This window comes from Gopherus flavomarginatus, chromosome 15, assembly GCF_025201925.1.
Source record: "Gopherus flavomarginatus isolate rGopFla2 chromosome 15, rGopFla2.mat.asm, whole genome shotgun sequence".
Lineage (NCBI taxonomy): Eukaryota > Metazoa > Chordata > Testudines > Testudinidae > Gopherus > Gopherus flavomarginatus.
In genome coordinates, this window is record NC_066631.1 from 14,900,421 (window position 1) to 14,921,646 (window position 21,226).

At 42.5% G+C, this 21,226-nt stretch overlaps 1 protein-coding gene across 2 annotated transcripts in view; it reads right to left on the bottom strand.

The window, feature by feature from the left end:
• Positions 1–9,035: 9,035 nt before the first annotated feature.
• The window catches only part of LOC127034765 (clathrin heavy chain 2), a 56,410-nt gene continuing 44,219 nt past the window's right edge, over positions 9,036–21,226 (bottom strand). Inside the window, exons 29-33 of one of the 2 annotated variants that reach the window (XM_050923984.1) lie at positions 20,422–20,592; positions 18,442–18,663; positions 14,708–14,783; positions 12,940–13,051; positions 9,036–9,614 (exon numbers count right to left, since the gene is read on the bottom strand). In XM_050923984.1, the coding sequence (XP_050779941.1) occupies positions 9,521–9,614; positions 12,940–13,051; positions 14,708–14,783; positions 18,442–18,663; positions 20,422–20,592 (675 nt within the window). In that variant the 3' untranslated portion in view covers positions 9,036–9,520. Of the gene's footprint in view, positions 9,615–11,641; positions 13,052–14,707; positions 14,784–18,441; positions 18,664–20,421; positions 20,593–21,226 lie in introns of those variants that run through there. The other variant, XM_050923985.1, reaches the window with a different exon arrangement.

Below are 21,226 nucleotides of genomic sequence, written 5' to 3' on the forward strand. Positions count from 1 at the left end.
CACTGCCTTAGGATAAGAGATTTTAAATCTTTATTATCAGAGGGGTAGCCGTGTTAGTCTAGATCTGTAAAAGCAGCAGAGTTCTATGGCACCTTATAGACTAACAGACGTATTGGAGCATGAGCTTTCGTGGGTGAATACCCACTTCATTGTTTTGTGGACTCTTTATTAAGAGTCCACAAAACATTTCTCAGCTGGGTCAATGAAACATGACAGGAGAAGGTTTGATAGATAAATCTTAGAATTAAAAAATGGAATGGGAACATTTCTAGTGGTATAAGGCTTTTGAAAAATGGCACTATAGTTTACAAAACTAATTCTAGGTCAACTGGTTTAAGCATCTGTTTAAAAGAGCAGGGTAGGCCATGAATGCATGCAAACCTGATTTTCAGGAATTCCAAGTACCGACAACGCCAAAAGAAGTCAATGCATCTTTATGCCTTGGGGCAGGGCAGGGCAGGGCAGCTGATGCAGTGCCTTTAAATTGCCAATTTAAGTTAAGGAAGCTTTCTTCTGCTCTATTCCTTGCAATTGCCCAATATTTCAAAGGTCTTTGTGAATCTCTCATTCCAGCTGTAATCTCACTGAGATTTTGGTACAGTTTTTCTAACGCCTCAATTTCATTAATTCTCTTGGGCACAAAGAGATTATCTTCCACCAACCCTGATCAAAAGCTAAAACATGGGATGCAAGCATTGATCAGTTTGAACTTGACTGATAACAGATCCGTTCAGTTTAAAGAACAAGCTCCTAAACCTGACTACATCATAAGCTAAGGGTGTGATTCCTGAGTTCACGTACACACGAGAGCTAAGGCAAGTATAGATAGCCGTGTAACTGCAGTCATGTGGGCAGCAGCAGCGTGGTTTAGCCGTGCGAAGTACAAACAGTCCTGAAATGAGAGGATATGTACTCAGTCCAGCTAAGCTGTGCCACCACTGTGACTGAAAATGCTATCATGGCTACACCACTAGGTTACACCACTATTCATACTTGTGCTGGCTCTCCTTGAGCTATTGCAGGTATGAGTCTGTGAGTGGGGCAAATCACAGCCCTAGTTCATAGTATAGATGTGACCTCACAATAAGAGGTTCAACAGGTAGGAGTTCAAATCAGATTTTACTGTTGTGCTGGTCTGCATTTCATATCTGGGGAAAGGATATGCCAGGAGAAAGTCACGCTCCTACTTGTGGCCTTTTTTTGCTAAGATTCAGCCCTTTCCACCTTGCTCTTCCTCCCTCCCTCTCTGGAAAAAAAAAAAAAAAAAGTTGAAGTGTCCACTTTAGGCTCCAAATTCATGTTTGTTAAAGCAGCAAGATTTTACCGACATTATGGAAACATTTCCCTTGCCCTGTTTTGGCTGTTTGTAAAAAATCCAATTACAACTTTTGTTTGGTTTTAAACATTCCCAATGCAGAGTTTGCAACCCAAACTACCTCACCTACCTGCTAGTGGGAAAATGATAGTGAAACTGACTAGAAACAGAAGTGAAACTAAAGGGGGCTGTTTCTTCATCCATTTTGAATTTAATTATCAGAACTTTAAAAAAATGAACAGCTAAGATGTTAAAAATAAAGTCCCGAACTTGTTAAGTGTAAGCTGACAGTCTCCTTCATTAATTATACATGCATGGCATCTTTTCCCCAGGACCCCAGACAAATATTTTCAATCCAGCTCTTCGAGGTATTTTGCGGAAGTATCAGCATGTCCATCTTCAGTAACGACCCCAAGCCCAAGTGAGCTGGCAGCTAGCTACGTTAGGCAGGATTATAGGTAATACTATGAAAGCATCATATACACTTAGGAGTCCTATGTTCTTATATTATGGCTTTGAGCTTTGTTGTGCGGCTGAATCTGCAGAATGTCATATGGCCCCTTAGAATACTGGTAGTTAGGTGGGTGCTACACAAGTGGCTGATGTGACATATTGTATTGTCAAGTTCATCAGGTCATACACATGCGACTTCCCATCAGCCTTCAGAGCTAGTTTCGTGTCCGGAAAGGAGAGCCATAGTACAGCTCCTTTCTCTCTCACACCCCCACCCCCCAAAATATGAAGTCTGTTTCCACATTCGGGACACACAATGAAGCACATAGAAAGGCAGTTAGGGCTGACAAACCAGTTACGTGCCTTTTCTTTGTGTGGACTTCAGCACTCATCTTAAGTCATCTTGCTATGAACATCCTTTTTACCACCATCATCGATTCCTCCCACCGGCAAGTCTGCCAATTTTAATGAAGACTCTTGTGCTATTTGGTATTTTTCTTGAAGCTGCAGGAGTCTGTCAGATGACAGAGGGGTAGACCTGTTAGTCTGTATCAGACAAAACAAGGAGGGGGCTTTGTGACACCTTAGAGACTATCACATTTATTTGGGCATAAGATTTCGTGGGCAAAAACCCACTTCATCAGTTTTAGCCCACAAAAGCTTCTGCCCGAATAAATTGGTTAGTCTCTAAGGTGCCACAAAGACTCCTCCTTGTTTTAGTTAGATGAGGCTTTTGCCTTTAATTGAATAAGATTCTAGGCCTGTTGGTGGAGGAAAGTTTGTGGGGGGGGGGGGAAAACAAAAACAAAATCAAACCCTAAAAAGCTAAAAAAATAAAATAAATAAAAAATCAGGAGACAAAGAGAATCCAAAGTGCATTTGTTTTAAAAAATCTCATGATTTTTGAGCTAATCTCAGTTTTCTGGGGCCTGACCTGTGATTTTTGACTGTTTGCAGCTGGCAATACTATTAATACTTAGCTTCAAAAAAAGCACAACTCCTGCCTGCTTCATTCTAATATTTAACAGGCTCCAACACTAAAGTTCAGGGTAGGAATGTTCCTGTCCAGAAGAGTTTAAATCTTGCTTGTTCGTTCATTGAGGCAGGATCCGTTTCTGCCTCACAGTACATTGTGAGCATGACAGAAACTAACAAATAAGACCATTACCTCTCATCCATTGTACTTAAACCTTTTCTTAAAGGCTGAAAGTTGCTGCAGGGTAAGGTACAACAGAAAAAGAGACAGTAGGTAGAATTACCATCCATTATGCTAGAATGATGCCCCTGCAGCTTGCAGTAGCAAGTACAAAGCCACTCCATGTTACACAATTTAAAGATATATTCCAGTGTTATAAACAATACTCCCATTATTCCCACATAGCTGTGATAAAGCACCTCTCGTATATAGTTCACAGCATTTTATAACAGGTTCAAAATGCCCTAAAACTCCACTCCCTGTAGGAACTAATGGGATTCAAGCAAGCATTCTCCTGGGGTGTGTTTTAGGGTGAGCATACAAGCATGTTTCGATTGGGAGCAAAGTGATGAGCCAAGCTAAATATAGCAGAATATTGAGATTAGAGATTACAGGAGCGTAGTAGCAAATGTTATAAATGAGACAGGCATTCCATTGCCTAACTGCTTCCCCTGTAACCTTTGGAACAGAGAGTTGTATGTGACCTGCTGCAAGCAGGTCTAAAACCTCCAAGATGCAGTTGTTTTCTAACCTGTCATTTTGGGTCAGATAGCCTTTTCAATGCAACTTGGACTCACTGAAGCACTCTGTTTTAAGAATGTGGCTTTAGCGCTCTTAACACTCTTAATCAGCAAGTCAGATATGGTCAGACATAAGGGTTAGCTATGTAGTAATTTTAGTTCTCCTAACTGGCTTTACTCAGCTGCCTCATTTATAAAGAGACAGACAATTTTAAAAATTGTCTACACCGTAAGTAGCGGAGGACATAAGAAATGATAAACAACTCTTTCCTATTTTTTTTTCCCCCTTTCGATACAACAGATACAGGTCAAGGATTTGTCAAGCCGTTTTTGACGTACCTTACAAAATGCCTGTTGCCAATTGGCTAGGAAAGGACAGCAAGCTGTCTTGGGCAAGGTTATTTGCACAAAGTTGCGTATTGGGCTAAATACCAGCTGTCTGTGTGTTAGAACTGCAGTGGCTAAAGATGACATTTTATAGAGAATATATTAAACAGATTGAAATGAACTCTGGTACTGGGGGTAATTACTCCCATTTTATTCCATGTGCACTTGGAACACTGCCATAACAATATCACTAAATCAAACAGACCTTGCCTGGCTGGAGCTCTTCAGTACGTACTTTCTGCATTCTCCACTAGAAATGGGCTTCTCCACTGAAGCACTTAGGGCATTACGGCAGGGCTTCTACATGACTGATATTCAGCTACTCTGCTAGTTGTAGAGCCCTAGAAAAGGTAAGTAAGGCAGAACAGCTCCTGAAATAAACAGTTTTTCTGTGCAGCCGAGAAAATAGAGCTTACTGTTGAGAAATGGTCTTCCTGAGTTTTCTGGCTCAGCCCACGGATTTGATGCCAGAGCAGAGAGCTGGGTCTTAGAAAAGCCAGCTGACCGGAGCAACTTTGTTTCTGTGCAAGAGGCATCCTTCCAACTTCTCTCTACAACCAGACTTGACAGAGCATCAGTTTGTGACCTTCTTGGAACCAGTCAGTCAACCAACCTTCATGGGAGGGAGCGAGGATAGTGATGGTAGCTTCTATGCAAGTAGATGCTCAGCTAGTCCACCCAAACACAGGCCAGGATTTCTATCAAGAGCACAAGGAACAGTACACATACCTTTGCACCAGCACAGGTCCCTTACAGGCTTGAGAGTTAAGCCATCTATTTCCATCTAGCCTGGTGAGTCACTTAACAGCCAAGCTGCAATGCTTGCAGGATCCTAAATACCTTGGGCTAGGCTTTCCCTGCTGAGTGGGAAGAGGGAGGGTTTAACATTCTCCCACAGCATGTGAAGTGGAGAGGGAAACAGATCCCATGTGGATGATGTATAGCCAAGGCTAATTGCAAAGAAAGAAGCCCATTCTCAGATGGTGGAAGGACAAGGTGACAGACATGTATGAGCACCCTCTATTATGCATTGTTTTCTCATATCCTTTGTGAAACAGCCTTCCCCCGCCCATGACTTATTACCCTAATGTGAATGGATATTCCCCTACAGCAGTAACTGCTCATGTGCTGCTTAAAGTTACATGAAATGGGTGAAGAGTCTTGGGCAACGAGGATTGTTATCCTGTTAGAAGAGTGGAGAACTTCACACCCTCCTTTGCTGCAACATTATACATCACAGCAGTTTTGGTGCAATTGTTGTAAGAGACACATGGGAACTAGGCATTACTTCCTCAGTAGGAGCACTCTTCCCCAATACAAGTTAGGCAAAGCTGGGAACAAGACTGACTGGCTTAGTTTCCACTTTCCTACCTTCAAATAAGCTTGATTTTAAGTCTAAAGCATGTGATCAGTTCAATTTTCTGTAGTGTAGCCTCTTTAGGTCTTATGGGGGGAAATCTATTCTATTGGAACATGTATGCATGACACTTAAAGTCTTTTGTTTAATCTGTTTTATTACTGGTGCAGACTGATTTTCTCTGCCATTTAGAAACCTGCATTTTTACTGCAGAGGAGTTTGAGGTGCAGGTAGTAAAACAGTAACCTTATAGCATGCAGGGTTGTCACATTTACACTGAAGCACAATTATAGTGGCTGGATTTGAAAAGTAACCCATTCTATATCAGCTACATTAGATTGTCAGTTTTATGCTGAAAAGTAGCACATCACTAGGGCCATACTAGAAATACGACATTTTGTTCCTTCCTATGCCTAAACACCTGTTGGTAATTTAAAAGCAAGTACTAGCCAGAATTGCATTTAAGAGATTACAAATAATCCTTTTCGTTTACATCTACAGACCCTTTAAATTGAGGTTCTCTTGTGCAGGTGCTTGCACTGTGAATTTTCACCACAGCAGCATGTTAGGAGTTTTGTTCCCTGCAATTGTTTCAGCTCCTTAAAGTATCATAGCTCTTGCTAGGGAAAGCCTAATTTGGATCTTGGCAGGTATATAAAAACAAATTTGTATAGTTTTAAGTCTGTGTGTTCCTAGTTTAAAATCTTACCGGTTTTTGGCACTTGCTTAAACATAGAATTCTTCTCTCCATCTCCCTTCCCCCCGAACTACATTAGTTACCTACATTTCATCTGATATTTATGCCAATAGTAAGTTAATGGGAACTGTCCCAGCCAACACAAAGTATGATTATAGCAACTATCTATATTTGGTTTTCAAGCTCTCTTTCCTTCCTCTCACTGCTTAAGCAGGTCAAAAGCCATGACATCTCGCAAGCAGCAATTGTCAATCAATACATCATGTGAAGCTGGGGTCCCACTTTAAAGACTTGCTTCACACAAGTAATCCTGATGAAGTCAGTCTCATTGGTCTCCTGAGCTAGACAAGTCACATATGGAACAGGTCTGACAGGACAGCTACAGAAAACATCTTTATATTGTAGTGTAGTTCCTTCTATGGGATATCTGATTTTCTAAAAATCAGTGTTTTAGGATTCAGTGTTTGTGATGGCTTTCACAACAAAGTGAGATCTAGTTTGTCCACCACCCGAGATTTGGTCTAGTAACAGCTGATGGCAAGACTGTGCTATTTCCGTATCTGTTAAAAGGATACTAGCTTAAAATAAAAGTGAATTTAAGAATTAGCAGCTTTCATTTAGGATCAATATTTGAGAGACTGTTCTCCTTATAGCAAACCCTTTGGTTGTGTATGTGAAGCTGAGACTCCATGTGCAGTAGTATGAAGTGTAACATTCTTCTAGAATAGTGACTTATTGAAGAGTGTATCCAAGTTAACATCTGCTCTAATAGTTTCCTCTTCAAGTTCATTAGAGGACAGCTCTCGTGAGAGTATATGGGAAATGTTTATGTAGAGTTCCTGATGAACAACTTAAGAAAGGCTTTTAACATATGGGATTTTTCTGTAAATAGGATCTAGAAGTTAGAGCAGTGGTTGCACAACAGCCGAGTGCTAGAACAGATGAAGTGGGTGGGGAGCACGGGGAAAACAGACCTATAGTACCCTTACCAGCAAGGTTGTGAATTTGAGCTTGCCTATACTATTAACCATCTTAAATGGCCTTTTAGCAGAAGTGCTGCTATTGATGGTTTGAATGCTTAAAGCCAATTCCCTTCAGCCTTCCCACATATGGCTGGCAGTTTCACTTGCAGGTGTAGGCTTTTCCTATTCCAACATGCTCCTGTTTTGAAGGAGGCAGGTGTGTGCATTGTGTTCTGTTCTTGAATACTACTGTGTAGAAGTGATGGGGAGGCAGTGCTCCAAGACGCACTGAATGACTTACAGCAGAGGATGTTCTGCTAGTTCTTTAGGTAGCTTCCAGTGGTTGAGTTTCTCCTTCACTTAGCTCTGCTTAGTTTACATAGCTTCACTTTTGGAAAAGACCCCATGAAAGACTATGGCCATGGCTACACTTACAGCTGTACAGCGCTGGGAGTTACAGCTATCTTCGTACAGCTGTGTAGGGAAAGCGCTGCAGTGTGGCCACATTTGCAGCACTGTTGGGAGTGGTGCATTGTGGGCAGCTATCCCACAGAGCATCTCGCCCCATTTTGGCACTGTGGGTTGCGGGAAGGGGATGGAAGGGTGCGGGTCATTCTGCTTCCTGTCGCAACACCCCGTGGTGCATCGCTTCACATCTCAGCAGTCACAGTTTTTCTGTCCACGTTTGGTGCCATTGTGAGTCTCCCAACGGTTTCTGTGCAGCGTGATTTCTGTGGGAAATGGAGCCCGAGCTGCTGAGGACTTTGCTGATGACTGTCACCAGCACATCGTTTGGCAGTTGAGCTATTCTTTCAGCTCCAAAGTGATAGTGAGGAGTCCAACAATGACATTGAGTCACCTGACGCGTGAGACACTAAATTGCTTGTGGCATTCACGGAAATGCTCAGCACCGTGCAATGCCGCTTTTGGGCTTTGGAAACAAGCACTGAGTGGTGGGATCACATCGTCATGGAAGTCTGGGATGACGACCAGTGGCTGCAGAACTTTCGGATGAGAAAAGCCACTTTCATGAGACTGTGTGAGGAGCTCGCCCCCACCCTGCGGCGCAAGGACATGAGATTGAGAGCTGCCCTGCCGGTGGAGAAGCGGGTGGCTATTGCAATCTGGAAGCTGGCAACTTCAGACAGCTACCAATCGGTCGCAAACCAGTTTGGAGTGGGGAAGTCGACCGTTGGAATCGTGTTGATGCAAGTTTGCAGGGCCATTAATCGCATCCTGCTAAGAAGAACCGTGACTCTGGTGAACGTGCAGGACATTCTGGATGGCTTTGCACAAATGGGTTTCCCTAACTGTGGAGGCGCGATAGATGGGATGCATATTCCTATTCTGGCACCACCCCACCTGACATCTGAGTACATTAATTGGAAGGGGTATTTCTCTATGGTTCTCCAGGGGCTTGTGCATCACCATGGGTGTTTCATGGACATTAACACAGGCTGGCCTGGAAAGGTGCATGATGCACGCATCTTTCAGATCAGTGGCCTGTTCAGGAAGCTGCAGGACGGGACTTTTTTCCCCAGACCGGAAGATCACAGTAGGGGATGTCGAAATGACCACTGTGATCCTTGGAGACCCCGCTTACCCGTTAATGCCTTGGCTAATGAATCTGTATACAGGGAAGCTTGACAGGAGCAAGGACCAGTTCAACTACAGACTGATCCGGTGCAGAATGACTGGAGTGTGTTTTTGGCCATTTAAAAGGGCGCTAGAGATCTCTGTATGGAAAGCTAGACTTGGGAGAAAGCAGCATCCCTGCTGTTATATCTGCGTGGTGTACCCTCCATAATATTTGTGAAGGGAAGGGTGAAACATTCAGTCAGGAATGGACCTCCAAGGTTCAATGCCTGGAGGCTGAATTTGCACAGCCAGAGAGCAGGGCTACTAGAGAGGCCCAGCACAGGGCTACAAGGATTAGGGATGCCTTGAGGGAGGAATTTGAGGCTGAAAACCAACAGTAATGTTTGGTGCCTGGCATGAGAGTGAAGTGCAGTGGTTACAATAGTAGGAATCTGTTTTTCCTAAAATGATTTGCAGTGCATGTTTCTTTCCTGGGCTACAGTATCTTTCACTTTCTGCAATAAAATAAAGACTGTTTTCAAAGACAAGAATTCATTTATTGAAAAGAAAATAACTTTGACAGACACACAACATTTTGGGAACCTAAAAGGGCAGGGGGGTGGGGTGGTGAACTGTACAATCACAGGTTTGAATAGGTCCTGTCTGGAGTGCTGTGCAATGACTGCTGCACTTCAGGATGAAAATACTGCATGGTGATGGGGGTTGAGTGCAGAGGGTAAGGGTCGTAGTTCTCAGGGCTGGTTGGTGAATGTACAGGTGTTGGGGCAGCTGGTGGTGGTAAAAACCTGGATGCTGGGGAAGGGGGTTTGGAGCTGACATTGGGGCACAAGGTAAAGAGCTTTGGGACGGGGCACAGTAGTGCTCTGCCTGCATGGCTACGAGTGACTGGATACAGTCTGTTTGGTGTGCCAGGAGGCTTATCAGCTGCTTTGTGCTCTTCTTCTTAGCCACTGCATTTCTCTGGTGGAGCCTGCTTTTCCTTTGTCTCCAGTCCTGCAGTTTTACTCTCTCTGGCAGAGTGATCCATAACTGCTTTAAGCATGTCTTCTTTGCTTTTTCATGGCTTCTTCCTGAGGTTTTGTATCATCCACTGGGCAGAGGCTATGGGCAGTCCAGGAGTCAAGGACACTGTTTGAAAGACAAAAATGGCAACAGTTAAAACAGGACACAGGCTGCATTGTTTATAATCTCACCCAGACAGTTATTATTCCCACACAGTGAAGGAGTTTACAGTCTTCACTTTAGCATACTTTTCCTATACCAAACAGAGTGCACCTAACCCACAGGAGGCAGGAAATGGTGAGTAAGGGGGAATGATTGCTTCAGGGATGTGCAGGGGTTTCTGTGCGTTGGGGAGAGCAAAATGCTGCAGGGGGCACCTACACTGAACACTCTCCCAACATTTTCCACAGGAGTTAATCCTGGAAGATCTCGCTGCTGCGGGTCACCTGGGAAGAGTGGGAGAGTCTTCTACAGCAATGCGGATTCCGCCCTGGCCCCTATGCAGCTTGCCTGTGTGCAGCAATGGTCCCCCCACCCCTCGCAGCACAGTGGCACGGATGCGTTAGCCTGACTGGGACAAGGACCACAGTGGCTCTCCCTATAAACTTGCGCAAGAGCATTGCCCATGCTCTGGCAGAAACTTTTGAGGAGATTACCGAGGCCGATTATCGCGACATGACAGACCACATCAAATGGGCTATTCCACATCTAGGCATGCATGCAGCCCTAACCCCATCCTCCTCTCCCGAAACATTTGCATCCTGAAACTAAAAGCTGCTTACCAGGAACCTGCTCCTCTGCTTGTCCTTCACCAACTAGTTCCAGCTGCTGTGACTGGCTATCTTCCTCCTGGCTTGAGAAGAGCTCCTGGCTGCATGCCTCCTGGGTGTCTCCCCCCACCCTAGTACCCTCACTCTCTGTTTCCTCCCCCCCTCCTCTAACCCACGCTCCCTCCCCCGCTCTGAAGTGTCCATCGTGGTCATCGGACTGGCAGTGGGGTCACCCCCAAGTATCGCGTCCAGCTCCTTGTAAAAACAGCAGGTCGTGGGGGCAGCACCTGAGCGGCGGTTTCCCTCGCGGGCTTTGCAATAGGCACTCCGCAGCTCCTTTACTTTAACCCTGCACTGCACCGCGTCCTGGTTGTGGCCCCTTTCCAGCATGGCCATTGAGATCTGCCCATAGGTATTGTAATTCCTACAGCTGGAGCACAGCTGTGACTGCACAGCTTCCTCACCCCAAACACTGATGAGGTCCAGCAACTTGCCATTGCTCCATGCTGGGGCTTGTTTGGCACGTGGAGGCACGGTCACCTGGAAAGATTCACTGATTGATTGCACTCCACACCTGGCTGAGCCAACAGGAAGGGGATTTTTAAAATTCCCAGGGCATTTAAAGGGCAGGTCACCTGAGGCCAGGGCAGTAGAGTGCGAACTGTGGAGCAGAGTGGCTGAACAGGCATTATGGGATACCTCTGAATACCTTGGAGCCAATTACAGCGCTTTTGGTGGCCACACTTGCGGAGCAGCGCTGCATCACCAGCGCTGCAATCCTTATACCCCACGCAGAGCAGGAGTACAGCTAGCGCTGCAATCAGGGAGATGCAGCGCTGTATGTGCCTTGCAAGTGTGGATGGTGAGTAAGTTGCAGCATTAGTGGTGGGTTTACAGCGCTGCAACTCTCCAGTGTAGCCAAGGCCTACATCACAGTATTAAGCTAGGCTGCCTCTTACAACTGAAGTACAGTAAAGGATGCAAGCCTAGGCTGGGCAGTTCATGAAGCCCGAGACTAAATTTGTTCCCAAGATGAGAACGGACAAACAAATGCATCTAAAATTTGTATAGCAGAGACCGGAGGAATACGAAGTTTAAGGCACTGTGTTCATACCATAAGTTAGTGTCACCTGGGACTTGCAAGACACATTCTGCAAGGGGTGGAAGAACTGTCAGATACTTGTATTTTCCTCATTCACCCCTCAGCACATCGATACAGTGCACAGAAGGTACAGTGTAAGTATTCCTACTACAGTGCAGGCAATGTAGAGGGGAGGGCAGTGATCAAATGCCTAGTCTAACTTTGACAGTTGCTAGTTTGGTACCATCACTGTTGGTAGATACAGCTCCCCCTGCCAAAAAATTTCAAGACTTCAACCACAGTGTACACCAGTTTTACATTTATATTTGGACTTAATATTCATGATTAGCACAAAGTTCATAACCATAAATTATACATTGTTATCTAATTTCAATACATAAAACATTAATGATATATGTATTTGAAGAGTGGCACAAAGTAATACAGCCCTGTTGGCATTCTCAAAGAAAAAGGTGTGCGGTGGATGCGCCATTTATACTACTACAGCACAGCAAAACCAGGAGTCGCCAAACCCTGTCAGATCAGACGACACTGCCTCTAGTTGCTAGTCAGGGTCAAGAATTTGAGTCAGTCCAACATGGTGGAGGAGAAAACCTTCACTCCAGCATCAGAGTTAATAAAGGTGCAAAACCAGGATTATATCCCTCTCCACTACCTCAAATATTTCAGCAATATATCCCTCCCCAATCCTGCCACTGCACTCTGAATCGTTACCTTGGCATATGCTCATAGTACTTTGGCAGCCCATGCACACACATTCCTGCTATGTTCAACTTGCCATACACATAGCTGAGATTTCCTTTTGTACCATTTCATGTCAGTGAGTAACATGCTCTCCCCTCTTGTTAAACAAAAAGGCATCTGGGAAGTTTTCTTGCTTTCTGGTCTGATCAGATTTATTCGTTCAGTAATCAAGTCTCAAACCTACTCCAGAAGGCACAGCACAGGCTCAATCTGCTCCCCAATAACTTTCTGCAAAAAGTTTCCCCAATGGTTCTCAAAGTACTCTGCAAATTGAGGAAATATTTGAAAGCCCATTCTCCGTTTTCCATACAACGTTGCAAATAAAATGGGGTAGTCAGATTTAAGCAAACTTCTAACAGTCCACCAATAAGAAGATGCTGAACTCAATTCTGAACATCCATGCTACCTACTTAGTAGCCTCAGCTACAGTACTTTAAAGCTTTAACGACTTGGTGCCAGGTGATTTCCCCAGCACAACCACTGCCGGCAATGGGTTTGCAGCAAGGAATATGCGCTCCCTCTTCCCCCTGGCCTCAAGCAGTTATTGCTATATTCTGAGTTTTAGATAAATAGTGCCTCAACTTCAGTCAAGAGTCTTGCAATATAATTAACAAAAGCTGCCTTTGAGGTTGAAATGTAACCAGACAATAGCAATAAATAATGGTAACAGGTATCCTCTGGAAATCTCCTCACTGAGTGGGACAGCAAGTATTCAACCAACTGAGGGGTCATCTGTGCCTTTAGGACAATTGTAAACTTCTCCAAGAAGTTGCAGGACAGGAAGGGAGGGAAAAAAAAATATCAAAGATTGTAGATCTGTCAAAGACCTAGTTACATATTGAAACCATAAACAGGCGGCTGGGTGAATCCTGGAGCTGTGTATCCATACGGGAAGTTGGCCTGGGGAGGTACTGCGCTGGGGCCTGCTGTTAACATTAGCTGCTGGCCTGGAAAGGGAAGAAGGAGTTTGTTTATTGCAGGCATTTGCAAAGCTTTGTTTAAAGCGATGAGGCACTGTTAAACTGCCAGCATTTAGAACGCTATCTAGCTAGTTAACAAGCATGTTTGTATTTTAACAGATGGGAGAACCTAAACTATACCTTTCAGTCCACCTCCTCCACTGAGAAAGGACACAATGATGCGAACAAAACAGGCCATCTAGCTTTTGTTGCCAGACAGATTTAAGAGCAACTCAAAGTATGGAGAGCTGGGTGAAGTTTTGATTAAAACTTCAAGCCTAACTCCCTGCCACCACACACAAAACAAAAAACCTTAATGACACTAAAACATTTCATGAATGTGTCAATTTGTTCGTTTAGAAAAAGCCTACAAGAATTCAAAAAAACGCAAGAAGTGTTTTGTTTCAACATTTAAGGAAATGTTTAAAAACAGAAAAACCAAGTTTCAAAATTTGCTTTTTAAAATAAAAATGTTTTAAAAAGTGCTCAAAATCAGAATAAAGCATCTTGTTTTGGGTCAAAGTGTTGTTACACCTGAAAAGAATTTTGGGTTTTTGAAATTGCCAATATAATGAAAAAAATCCACTATTTGCCTACCTCTGACAGTACAAGATGAGGTAGAAAGTGTGGATGGAAAAAAATATATATATTGAGCTTGAGATACCTAAATAGCCTCCCAATAATACAGATAGATTGTTTGGTTTCAAGGAATCAATGTTAAACAATTGATATGGTTAGGACTCATGCATGGTCATGATTTTGACCAAAGCAATTCAAGCTATTGAATTTTCAGCAGCTTGTGTACATGAAACAACTCCAGATTGCAAATGCATCTTTTGAACACCAATAGCAAACATGCCTCATACAGACAGACAATCAACTCAGGGATAACCTTTCCATTAGAGAGTGGACCACAGAGTGATGTATTTCTCTGCCTCAGAGCTGCTGCAAGACATGCTAGTGAGCAGAATCTGCCTCGTCACAAAATCTATGAAGCAGCCTCCTGCAGAGTCCATTGTGAGAGATCTTCAATTTACCTGCTCAATACAAGGTCTTTCAAGGACAGGCCCCTAAAAAAAAAAAAATCCACTCTCTGCTTGATTTGTCAAGTGGAAAGGCAGACTTCCAATCTTTGAAAGGTAGCAAGGTATCAGACAGGAAGTACAAGGAGGAATTTGTTTCATCTGGGGCTCTGGGAACCCAAAAGCCATGTGCATTTGCATTCACCCAATCGCTCATTCTCCTCCCCTCTCCTACCACTGAAAGACTTGGGATTTATGCTTTTTCCTAAGGGAGGGGTACGGTAAAGGGAGGAATAAGCCAAGTTGGATTGTTTCAGCTAAAGTACTGCTACACATTCAAATGTTTAAAATTTAAGTGCTGCACAAAAAACTTTCAAGCACATTAATAAGTACAAATGGTTAGACTTTTCCAGGATAAGGGCTCCAAGTAGTGATCACTAGCTGGGAGAAGACAAACTGCTTCAAGTGACTGGAGGTGGAGGATATCCATACTACAGATGGGTTTTAAATAGTTACTGTCTGTGGCCTAACATGGTGAGCCTTAACTGATAAGAACATCTTGCTAGCAATAAAAAAAAAAAAAAAAAAAAAAAAAAAAATACACATCAAGTCTTTCACCTACCAAATACTATTGGAGTGGGTTCAGCTACTTGTTCCTCTTCTTTCCTTAGGCTTTCAGAAGCATCAAGTTTATCCACCTATGTTATAAAGCAAACAGGAGAAGCACATGAAGGCCTTGCCTAAGTCTTGTCCTCTTAGTGGTATGTCTCATACCAAATGCTTCAAGTATTGAAGTGTTGTCCTTGCAAGTCTGGTTTTTAAGCTATGGAACACACAAGTATGTTCCAAGTTGTCCAAAACCCAAAAGGAGAGGGGAGACTAATTCTGAAAGAAGAATCAATTTTTGCTTAGCTGGATACAAAGAGGTCCACTACCTGAAGTACAAGTGTAATACTTGCTCTCCATCCAGTGATAATGTTATGTCCTGCAACACAAGCTGCCAATTTCCATTTCAGAGCTTCAGCATCAAGTCTGCATGAAGAACTGTTTGGCAGACAGCTACTACCTAATCACATCTTCAATAAGAAATTCTGAGAACACACGCCTACAGTATGTTTGACTCTGGAAACCATGCATACCAGACAGCATGAAACGTGGTTTGACTAAATCAATGTTGTATCCTATGTAAAATGAATGGATCTAGTACAGCAAATAGTAAGCTCTGTTCACTCTTACTGGCACACCAGGTAAGGTCAGCTAACTTTTAGGAATAGGCTACAGAGCCAGTACTATAGGCATATTGCTTTAAAATATTTTCCACTTTAGAAGTAATACAAGTTTATTTTCTACTAGATAGCAATGCAAGTTCCTGGGACTTCAATGGGAAGACAGTTTGATGTGGTCCTATAGGGGGAACTGGCTGAAGCTAAGGGTACAGCACAAAGCGTTTATTTTGCTCTATACGTACCTAGTTTCGTCTTAGATATCTTAGACAGCCACTACTTATCACCACAATACAACTGCTAGCACTAAAATCCCTAGCTATGAATTCTGGAGATGGGGGGGGAAGAATGGCACACAGAAAGGAGTTCCTTTGCTCTGGAACTCCTTTTTACCCGACAGTGCATGTAAATGAATCGGACACAGGAAGCATGTCTGAAATGGCATTGTCAGTTAGCACCCATTCCCCCCCTTACTGAAGTATCACACCTTCAGAGTTTCCAACTCTCTGGACTGAAAAAGGACCTTTGTTAAAAAAGATAGATGGTTACAGCTTTAGTGTAGTCCATAGCATAACCAACATCTATCCAGAAATAGGGGAATACTACTCCCTCCACAGGGAAGCAGCAACAGTATTCTGCCTACATGACAGGATGTACGGAACATAAATTTAAAGTGAAGGAAGCCCATTTTCTAATTCCACAGACTAAATTAGTTTCACTGCACATCAGACTCATCATGCATATTTCACTTTAGGAAAAGAGTGTCTAGTATTTAGTAGATAATTGTAACCTGTAAATCCAGCCAGCAGTTTAGAGTTACTATCTACACCTCATTTTTTATTTGAGAAATCCACTGCCCCACTTTATATGCAAGTGGCTTAGATTTAGATTTATTTGAAGCTATTGTGCTGAAATTCTAAAGATTCTGCATACAAGATCAGTCCAAAGCAGCTTCTGAGCATGCAGACAAGTCTCTGCTGGGAAACTTTAGCCTAACAGGTCAGGGGTCCTCACATCTCTAAAGACATCATACTACTCTGTATGTAAGCTGCTAGACTTGTCTACATGTAGACTGTGGGTAAGGCAGAACACTTGGAATATCCGTTACCTAGAGATTTCCTCCCTCTTCACAACTGATCCTGTGACTGTGTGGTTTACTATGCTTCAAGGTTCTGATAATGGGTTATCTGCTACCATGCAAAAAAGAAAAAAGGGAGTACGTAGTATATCAGACAGGAGTTAAGGATGATAAAACTCCATTTCTCTTTTGAATCATTAGTCCAAATGTTTGTTGACAGTGTTCTTCAGTGAATAGTTTTCCCCAGCTGAAAGTCAGCAAAGTCTGGCTGGATTCTCAAGTTGTGTGTGAGAAGCTGTCTTTCTACAGCATTAGAAGTTAACAGGAAACCGAGTTAGACAAAAAGCTAGGTTATACTGCTCTTCTGGTGGCAGCTACAACTAGGTTCTAGTAACAGAATCCTAGGATATATATTAAGGGACACAAATGAACACAAAGTTTAAAATCAGAGACTGTCACCTTATTAAACAGCCCATCAACCTGCAAGAAAGTTCAGAAGGGAATACTTATCAAGTGACTATTCAAAAAACAAATCTGAAGCAAAAAACCACATCAAAACATTCGGACAATAAAGGCAAGAGATATTTGTAGAGTATTTAGTGCGAAGATAAAATCATTTGGTCACTATTTTACAGTGCACAAGTTATGTACATGATTAGACATTACAGCTTAGAATTGCAGATGCTAATTTTGGCAGATTACTTGGTAATTAAACAGCACATACAGATGTACCATATATAACCTGCTATGGTTTAAGACATGCCATTTACATGATAAATGCAACCCCTCCACCAGTACATAGTATTTACCATGTATTTAAATCATGAATTTCTATGCATGGACAGTATTTGCATATTTGTGCGCTGTAAAGTAAATATAGTTACCCATGTTAAGGAGGTAGAAAAGTGACTTCCACCTTATTGTGACTGATCTGGAGGCATGCATCTCCTTTGTATCTACAGGAAAGTAGCACTTTTCTTCTAGCTTTACATTTGTGATAAGTCAGTTTTGTTTGATACTGTGGGATTTGGCAGCTCCAGATTTGCGGACAGATGGTTAAGACAACTATGGGCAAGAACTCCCCACCCCCCAAGCTTGTGTAAGTCAGAAAAGCTCTATTGAAGTGGTGCAACTATGATTTACATCAGCTGAGGATCTTGCTCTAAGGAGATAAAGCCTGAAGTTGCACTCATGTTAACATTCCCCCTCCTGACATTGGTCACACAAACATGACATGAACTATTGAATGTCTCAATAACACCAATGCTACAGTTTCAGCAAAATACAGAAAGCTTAAAAAAAGATTGGCAATGAAACATTTAAAATATGAATTCACTGTATATATTAGCCTGACAAACGTTCTGTAGTCCCACAGATCTACAACTATGGAGTCTACTCCTATGTATTCCCATAGCTGCTGATGTGGAAGGGCTTCAGAAGGCTAGCTGCTTCATAAAGTACTACCCCTGCTATTCCCATGAAGAAAGCTAGTTATGTCTCAGGCAAGATGACTGTGGTCTCCTAAAATTAAATTGTAAAAAGGCAGAGGAATGACGAGACATCGTATTCTGAAAACTCATGAGCCCAAGTTTTAGGGGAGGGCGGGGGAGGAGTGCATTTTTTTAAAATGTATAAACTGGAAGGCGAAAGCATGACTGAGTTACCGAAGGACTCAAATGGTTAGAATACCATAGAGGAATAGACCACCCTTGTATTCAGGAAAGCAGAATGCACAGTATTAGCCCTTTTTGCTTGGAGTCTAGATTCACAGTTCTCAGAATAGATAGAGAAACAGTTCAGTCTTTTCATCAACTAACAGTTATAGCCTCAAAGCATCAGGTTTAACTGCGATTGGTTCATTGTTATGTACTATATAGCATGATCACTGAGATGTACTGAAGTTTATGTACCTCCACCTCAAACTCATGTTTCTGGAACTGAGGTTCAGTATCTCAATCCATGAACACTGTCTTACCTAGCTCAGTTTGGACAATGCTAAACACGTGCAAGAATCTAGTACAAAGTAGCAAGTCTTTCAACAGAAGCAATACTCACTTTGGTAAGGTACTCCCTCATCACCTGGATGAAATAAGGCATTGCAAAGTCCATGATGTTATGCCTCCATGCCAGCTCAAGGACTACATCTGGGTGCAGCAAGTCATAGCATGCAAAGAGAGATGCTGCAAAACACTCCTGTTTGCCTTCCTCCAGGAACCACTGGAGCAGTTTCTCTGCCAGCTCTGCATCTTTGGATTCTGCAGCATACTGCATGGCATCCTACAAGTGAAATGCCACATACTTCAAGCGTTACCACTTGGGCCCTTCAAACTATTTATTTTTCCCCCTTAGCGAATTCTGCTGACAGGTCTCCCCCAAGTGAGGTAGTTTGGCTGATCCTAAGGCAGGAGAACACCAAATGCTGGAAACCAATTACATTTGGCTTTGCAACTATTTTTAAATTGAGGCCATTGATTCTGTGCACTAGTGATCATAACACCTGCAGTAAGTATCTATCATCAGATAATGTCAGTTAAACTAAAGCAGTGGCTCCACCCTTTCCAGACTACTGTACTCCTTTCAGGAGGCTATTTTGTGAAACGAAGGTATGCAAGACTTCACTTAAGTACTTGCTAAAAACCACCACACCACAAATACAAGTGTCACAGCACACTATTACTGAAAAATTGCTCACTCATTTATGATAAAAATGATTGGAATATATATTGAACTTATTTTTCAGGGTATAGTATATAAAGCAGCATAAACAAGTCATTTTCTGTATGAAATTTTAGTTTGTACTGACTTGTCTAGTGCTTTTTATGTAGCCTGTTGCAAAATAAGGCAGAAATATCTAGACGAGTTGATGTACCCCAGAAGACTGCTGCGTACCCCCACGGTTACATGTACCCCTGGTTGAGAACCAGGGAACTAAAGCATTTACAGGAAAAGCCAAGGATGGCCAGCACAGCTTCTGCATGTATTCCATGACTATACAAAAGCATTAGCGTGTCATGGAGATGCTCTATTCTACCTAGCACAGGATCATAGAATGCACTTATAGACAATAAGTCTAGCTAATCAGTATCCATTTTAAAATCAGATTTGGTTTGTCAACTTGACCTTTCAGTTAATGGGATTTATAAACAATACCAGTTGCTGGCATTAAAGGAAGCCAGTCAGATGAGATTAAGAGACTTCATCCAAGAACTACAAATGAAGTCTCTGTCCAGAACAGATTGTGTTTGGGCATGAGTATGGTTTTTTTTTTTAAAAAAAAAAGCAAGCTTTAGTTTCTAGCATCTCACTGCAGCCTCTGTACTCAGATTTTAAAACATGGATGACTCCAATATGCAAAGTCACTAATATCAGAGAGTCTTCAACACAAAACCAGAAATGGCTTAGGCTAGTCTATCATTAAGGTTGGTAGATCTACAGGGCCTTTAAGTGCCTCCTTCTAGAACGTTCTGCCCCAAAGAACTTGGCAAAGGCGTAACCATTAGTTCCATCTTTGGTTCAAGTCTCAAGACAAAAGCTGTGTTCAGACTTGTGTATGAGACAAACTACTGTTTTTTGCTTAAGTTATATATAGTGCTTGCGTTGTACCGCCACTGAATATACAGCTATCCACATCATGTACTGTTTTGCACTTCAGTTTTAATGGAGGCTAGAGCCTCAGTAATGACACTGATTCGGCTGCATCAGGGCTCCCCATCTGAAGTATGATGGAATGCGCCTTAATTTTACAAGGTTTTTTTTTTTTTTTAAACCACACTGAGAGACAGACACTCTTGTCAAGTGAGCATAAGACAACCTATGGGGAAAAAAAAGGATACATGTGAAAAAGAAATTTACTTTTAATAACATTGCCTCTTAGATTAATTTTAATCCTAAATTTGTAGGAGTTGTGTGAAGGCAAGTGCAATCCATGCTGCAGTGACAGTGCAGAAAGCTCATTGCAGTTTGTTTTGGAGAGGCCTTTTTAGAATTGCCTCTTCCATACCATTTAAAAAAGGACAACGTTCAACATTAACTGACCTTGTAGAGACGATCCTTCTTGCAGAGCTCTACACTCTGTTTCCAGCGATTATTACCTTTGTACAAGTAGGCTGCGATACGCCTAAATTCAATCAATTCATGTTTCTCCAATCGCTGAGCTAGTGTGATGTTATCAAAGTTATCATAGGCATCAATAGATGCTCTCAAGCCCTATTTAGGAAAAATTCTGTTAGCTATCAGAACAGCAAGTAAGTTTCTAAACACCACTGGAGAAACAAGGCTATAGAGAAGTATGGCTAGCATGAATTAACTGTGGTTTTGGGGGCTGCCAGTACTAGGCTACTGCAGTATGGATGTGGCTGTTTTCTAGCTGCTCCAATTAGAAAATTCAGAAGAAAGGTGTTTGCTCCGAAGGAGCCAGTCCCCCACACTTAAAGAAAGCCATGATGCTGGCTTTGCCTAGAGGAATTACTGAAGTACAGAAACATTGATACAAGCGTTAACTGTCCCATTAGCAGTGGACAAGTTATGCAAACTTGAAGTAACTGATCTGTTTGCCTCCTTAGTCCACTTGACACAGAAGCCTGCAACCTCTTACATATACAAGGCATTTTATTTTTTAAAGAAACCCCCATACAGCAGCACACATAGCGTGCCAAGATATAACTACTCTGTAGTCTAATGCTGTCTAGAAAAATAACTTTAGAAGGAACTTGCAATTTATGTGCAGGGTGCTTTAAGGTATTTCTAAATATCACACATACCTATCATTACTTTATCCTGACTTTTGAAATCTTTAGTCATAGCTGCTATTCCTCTAGAAGAGGTAGACTTATCCCATCCC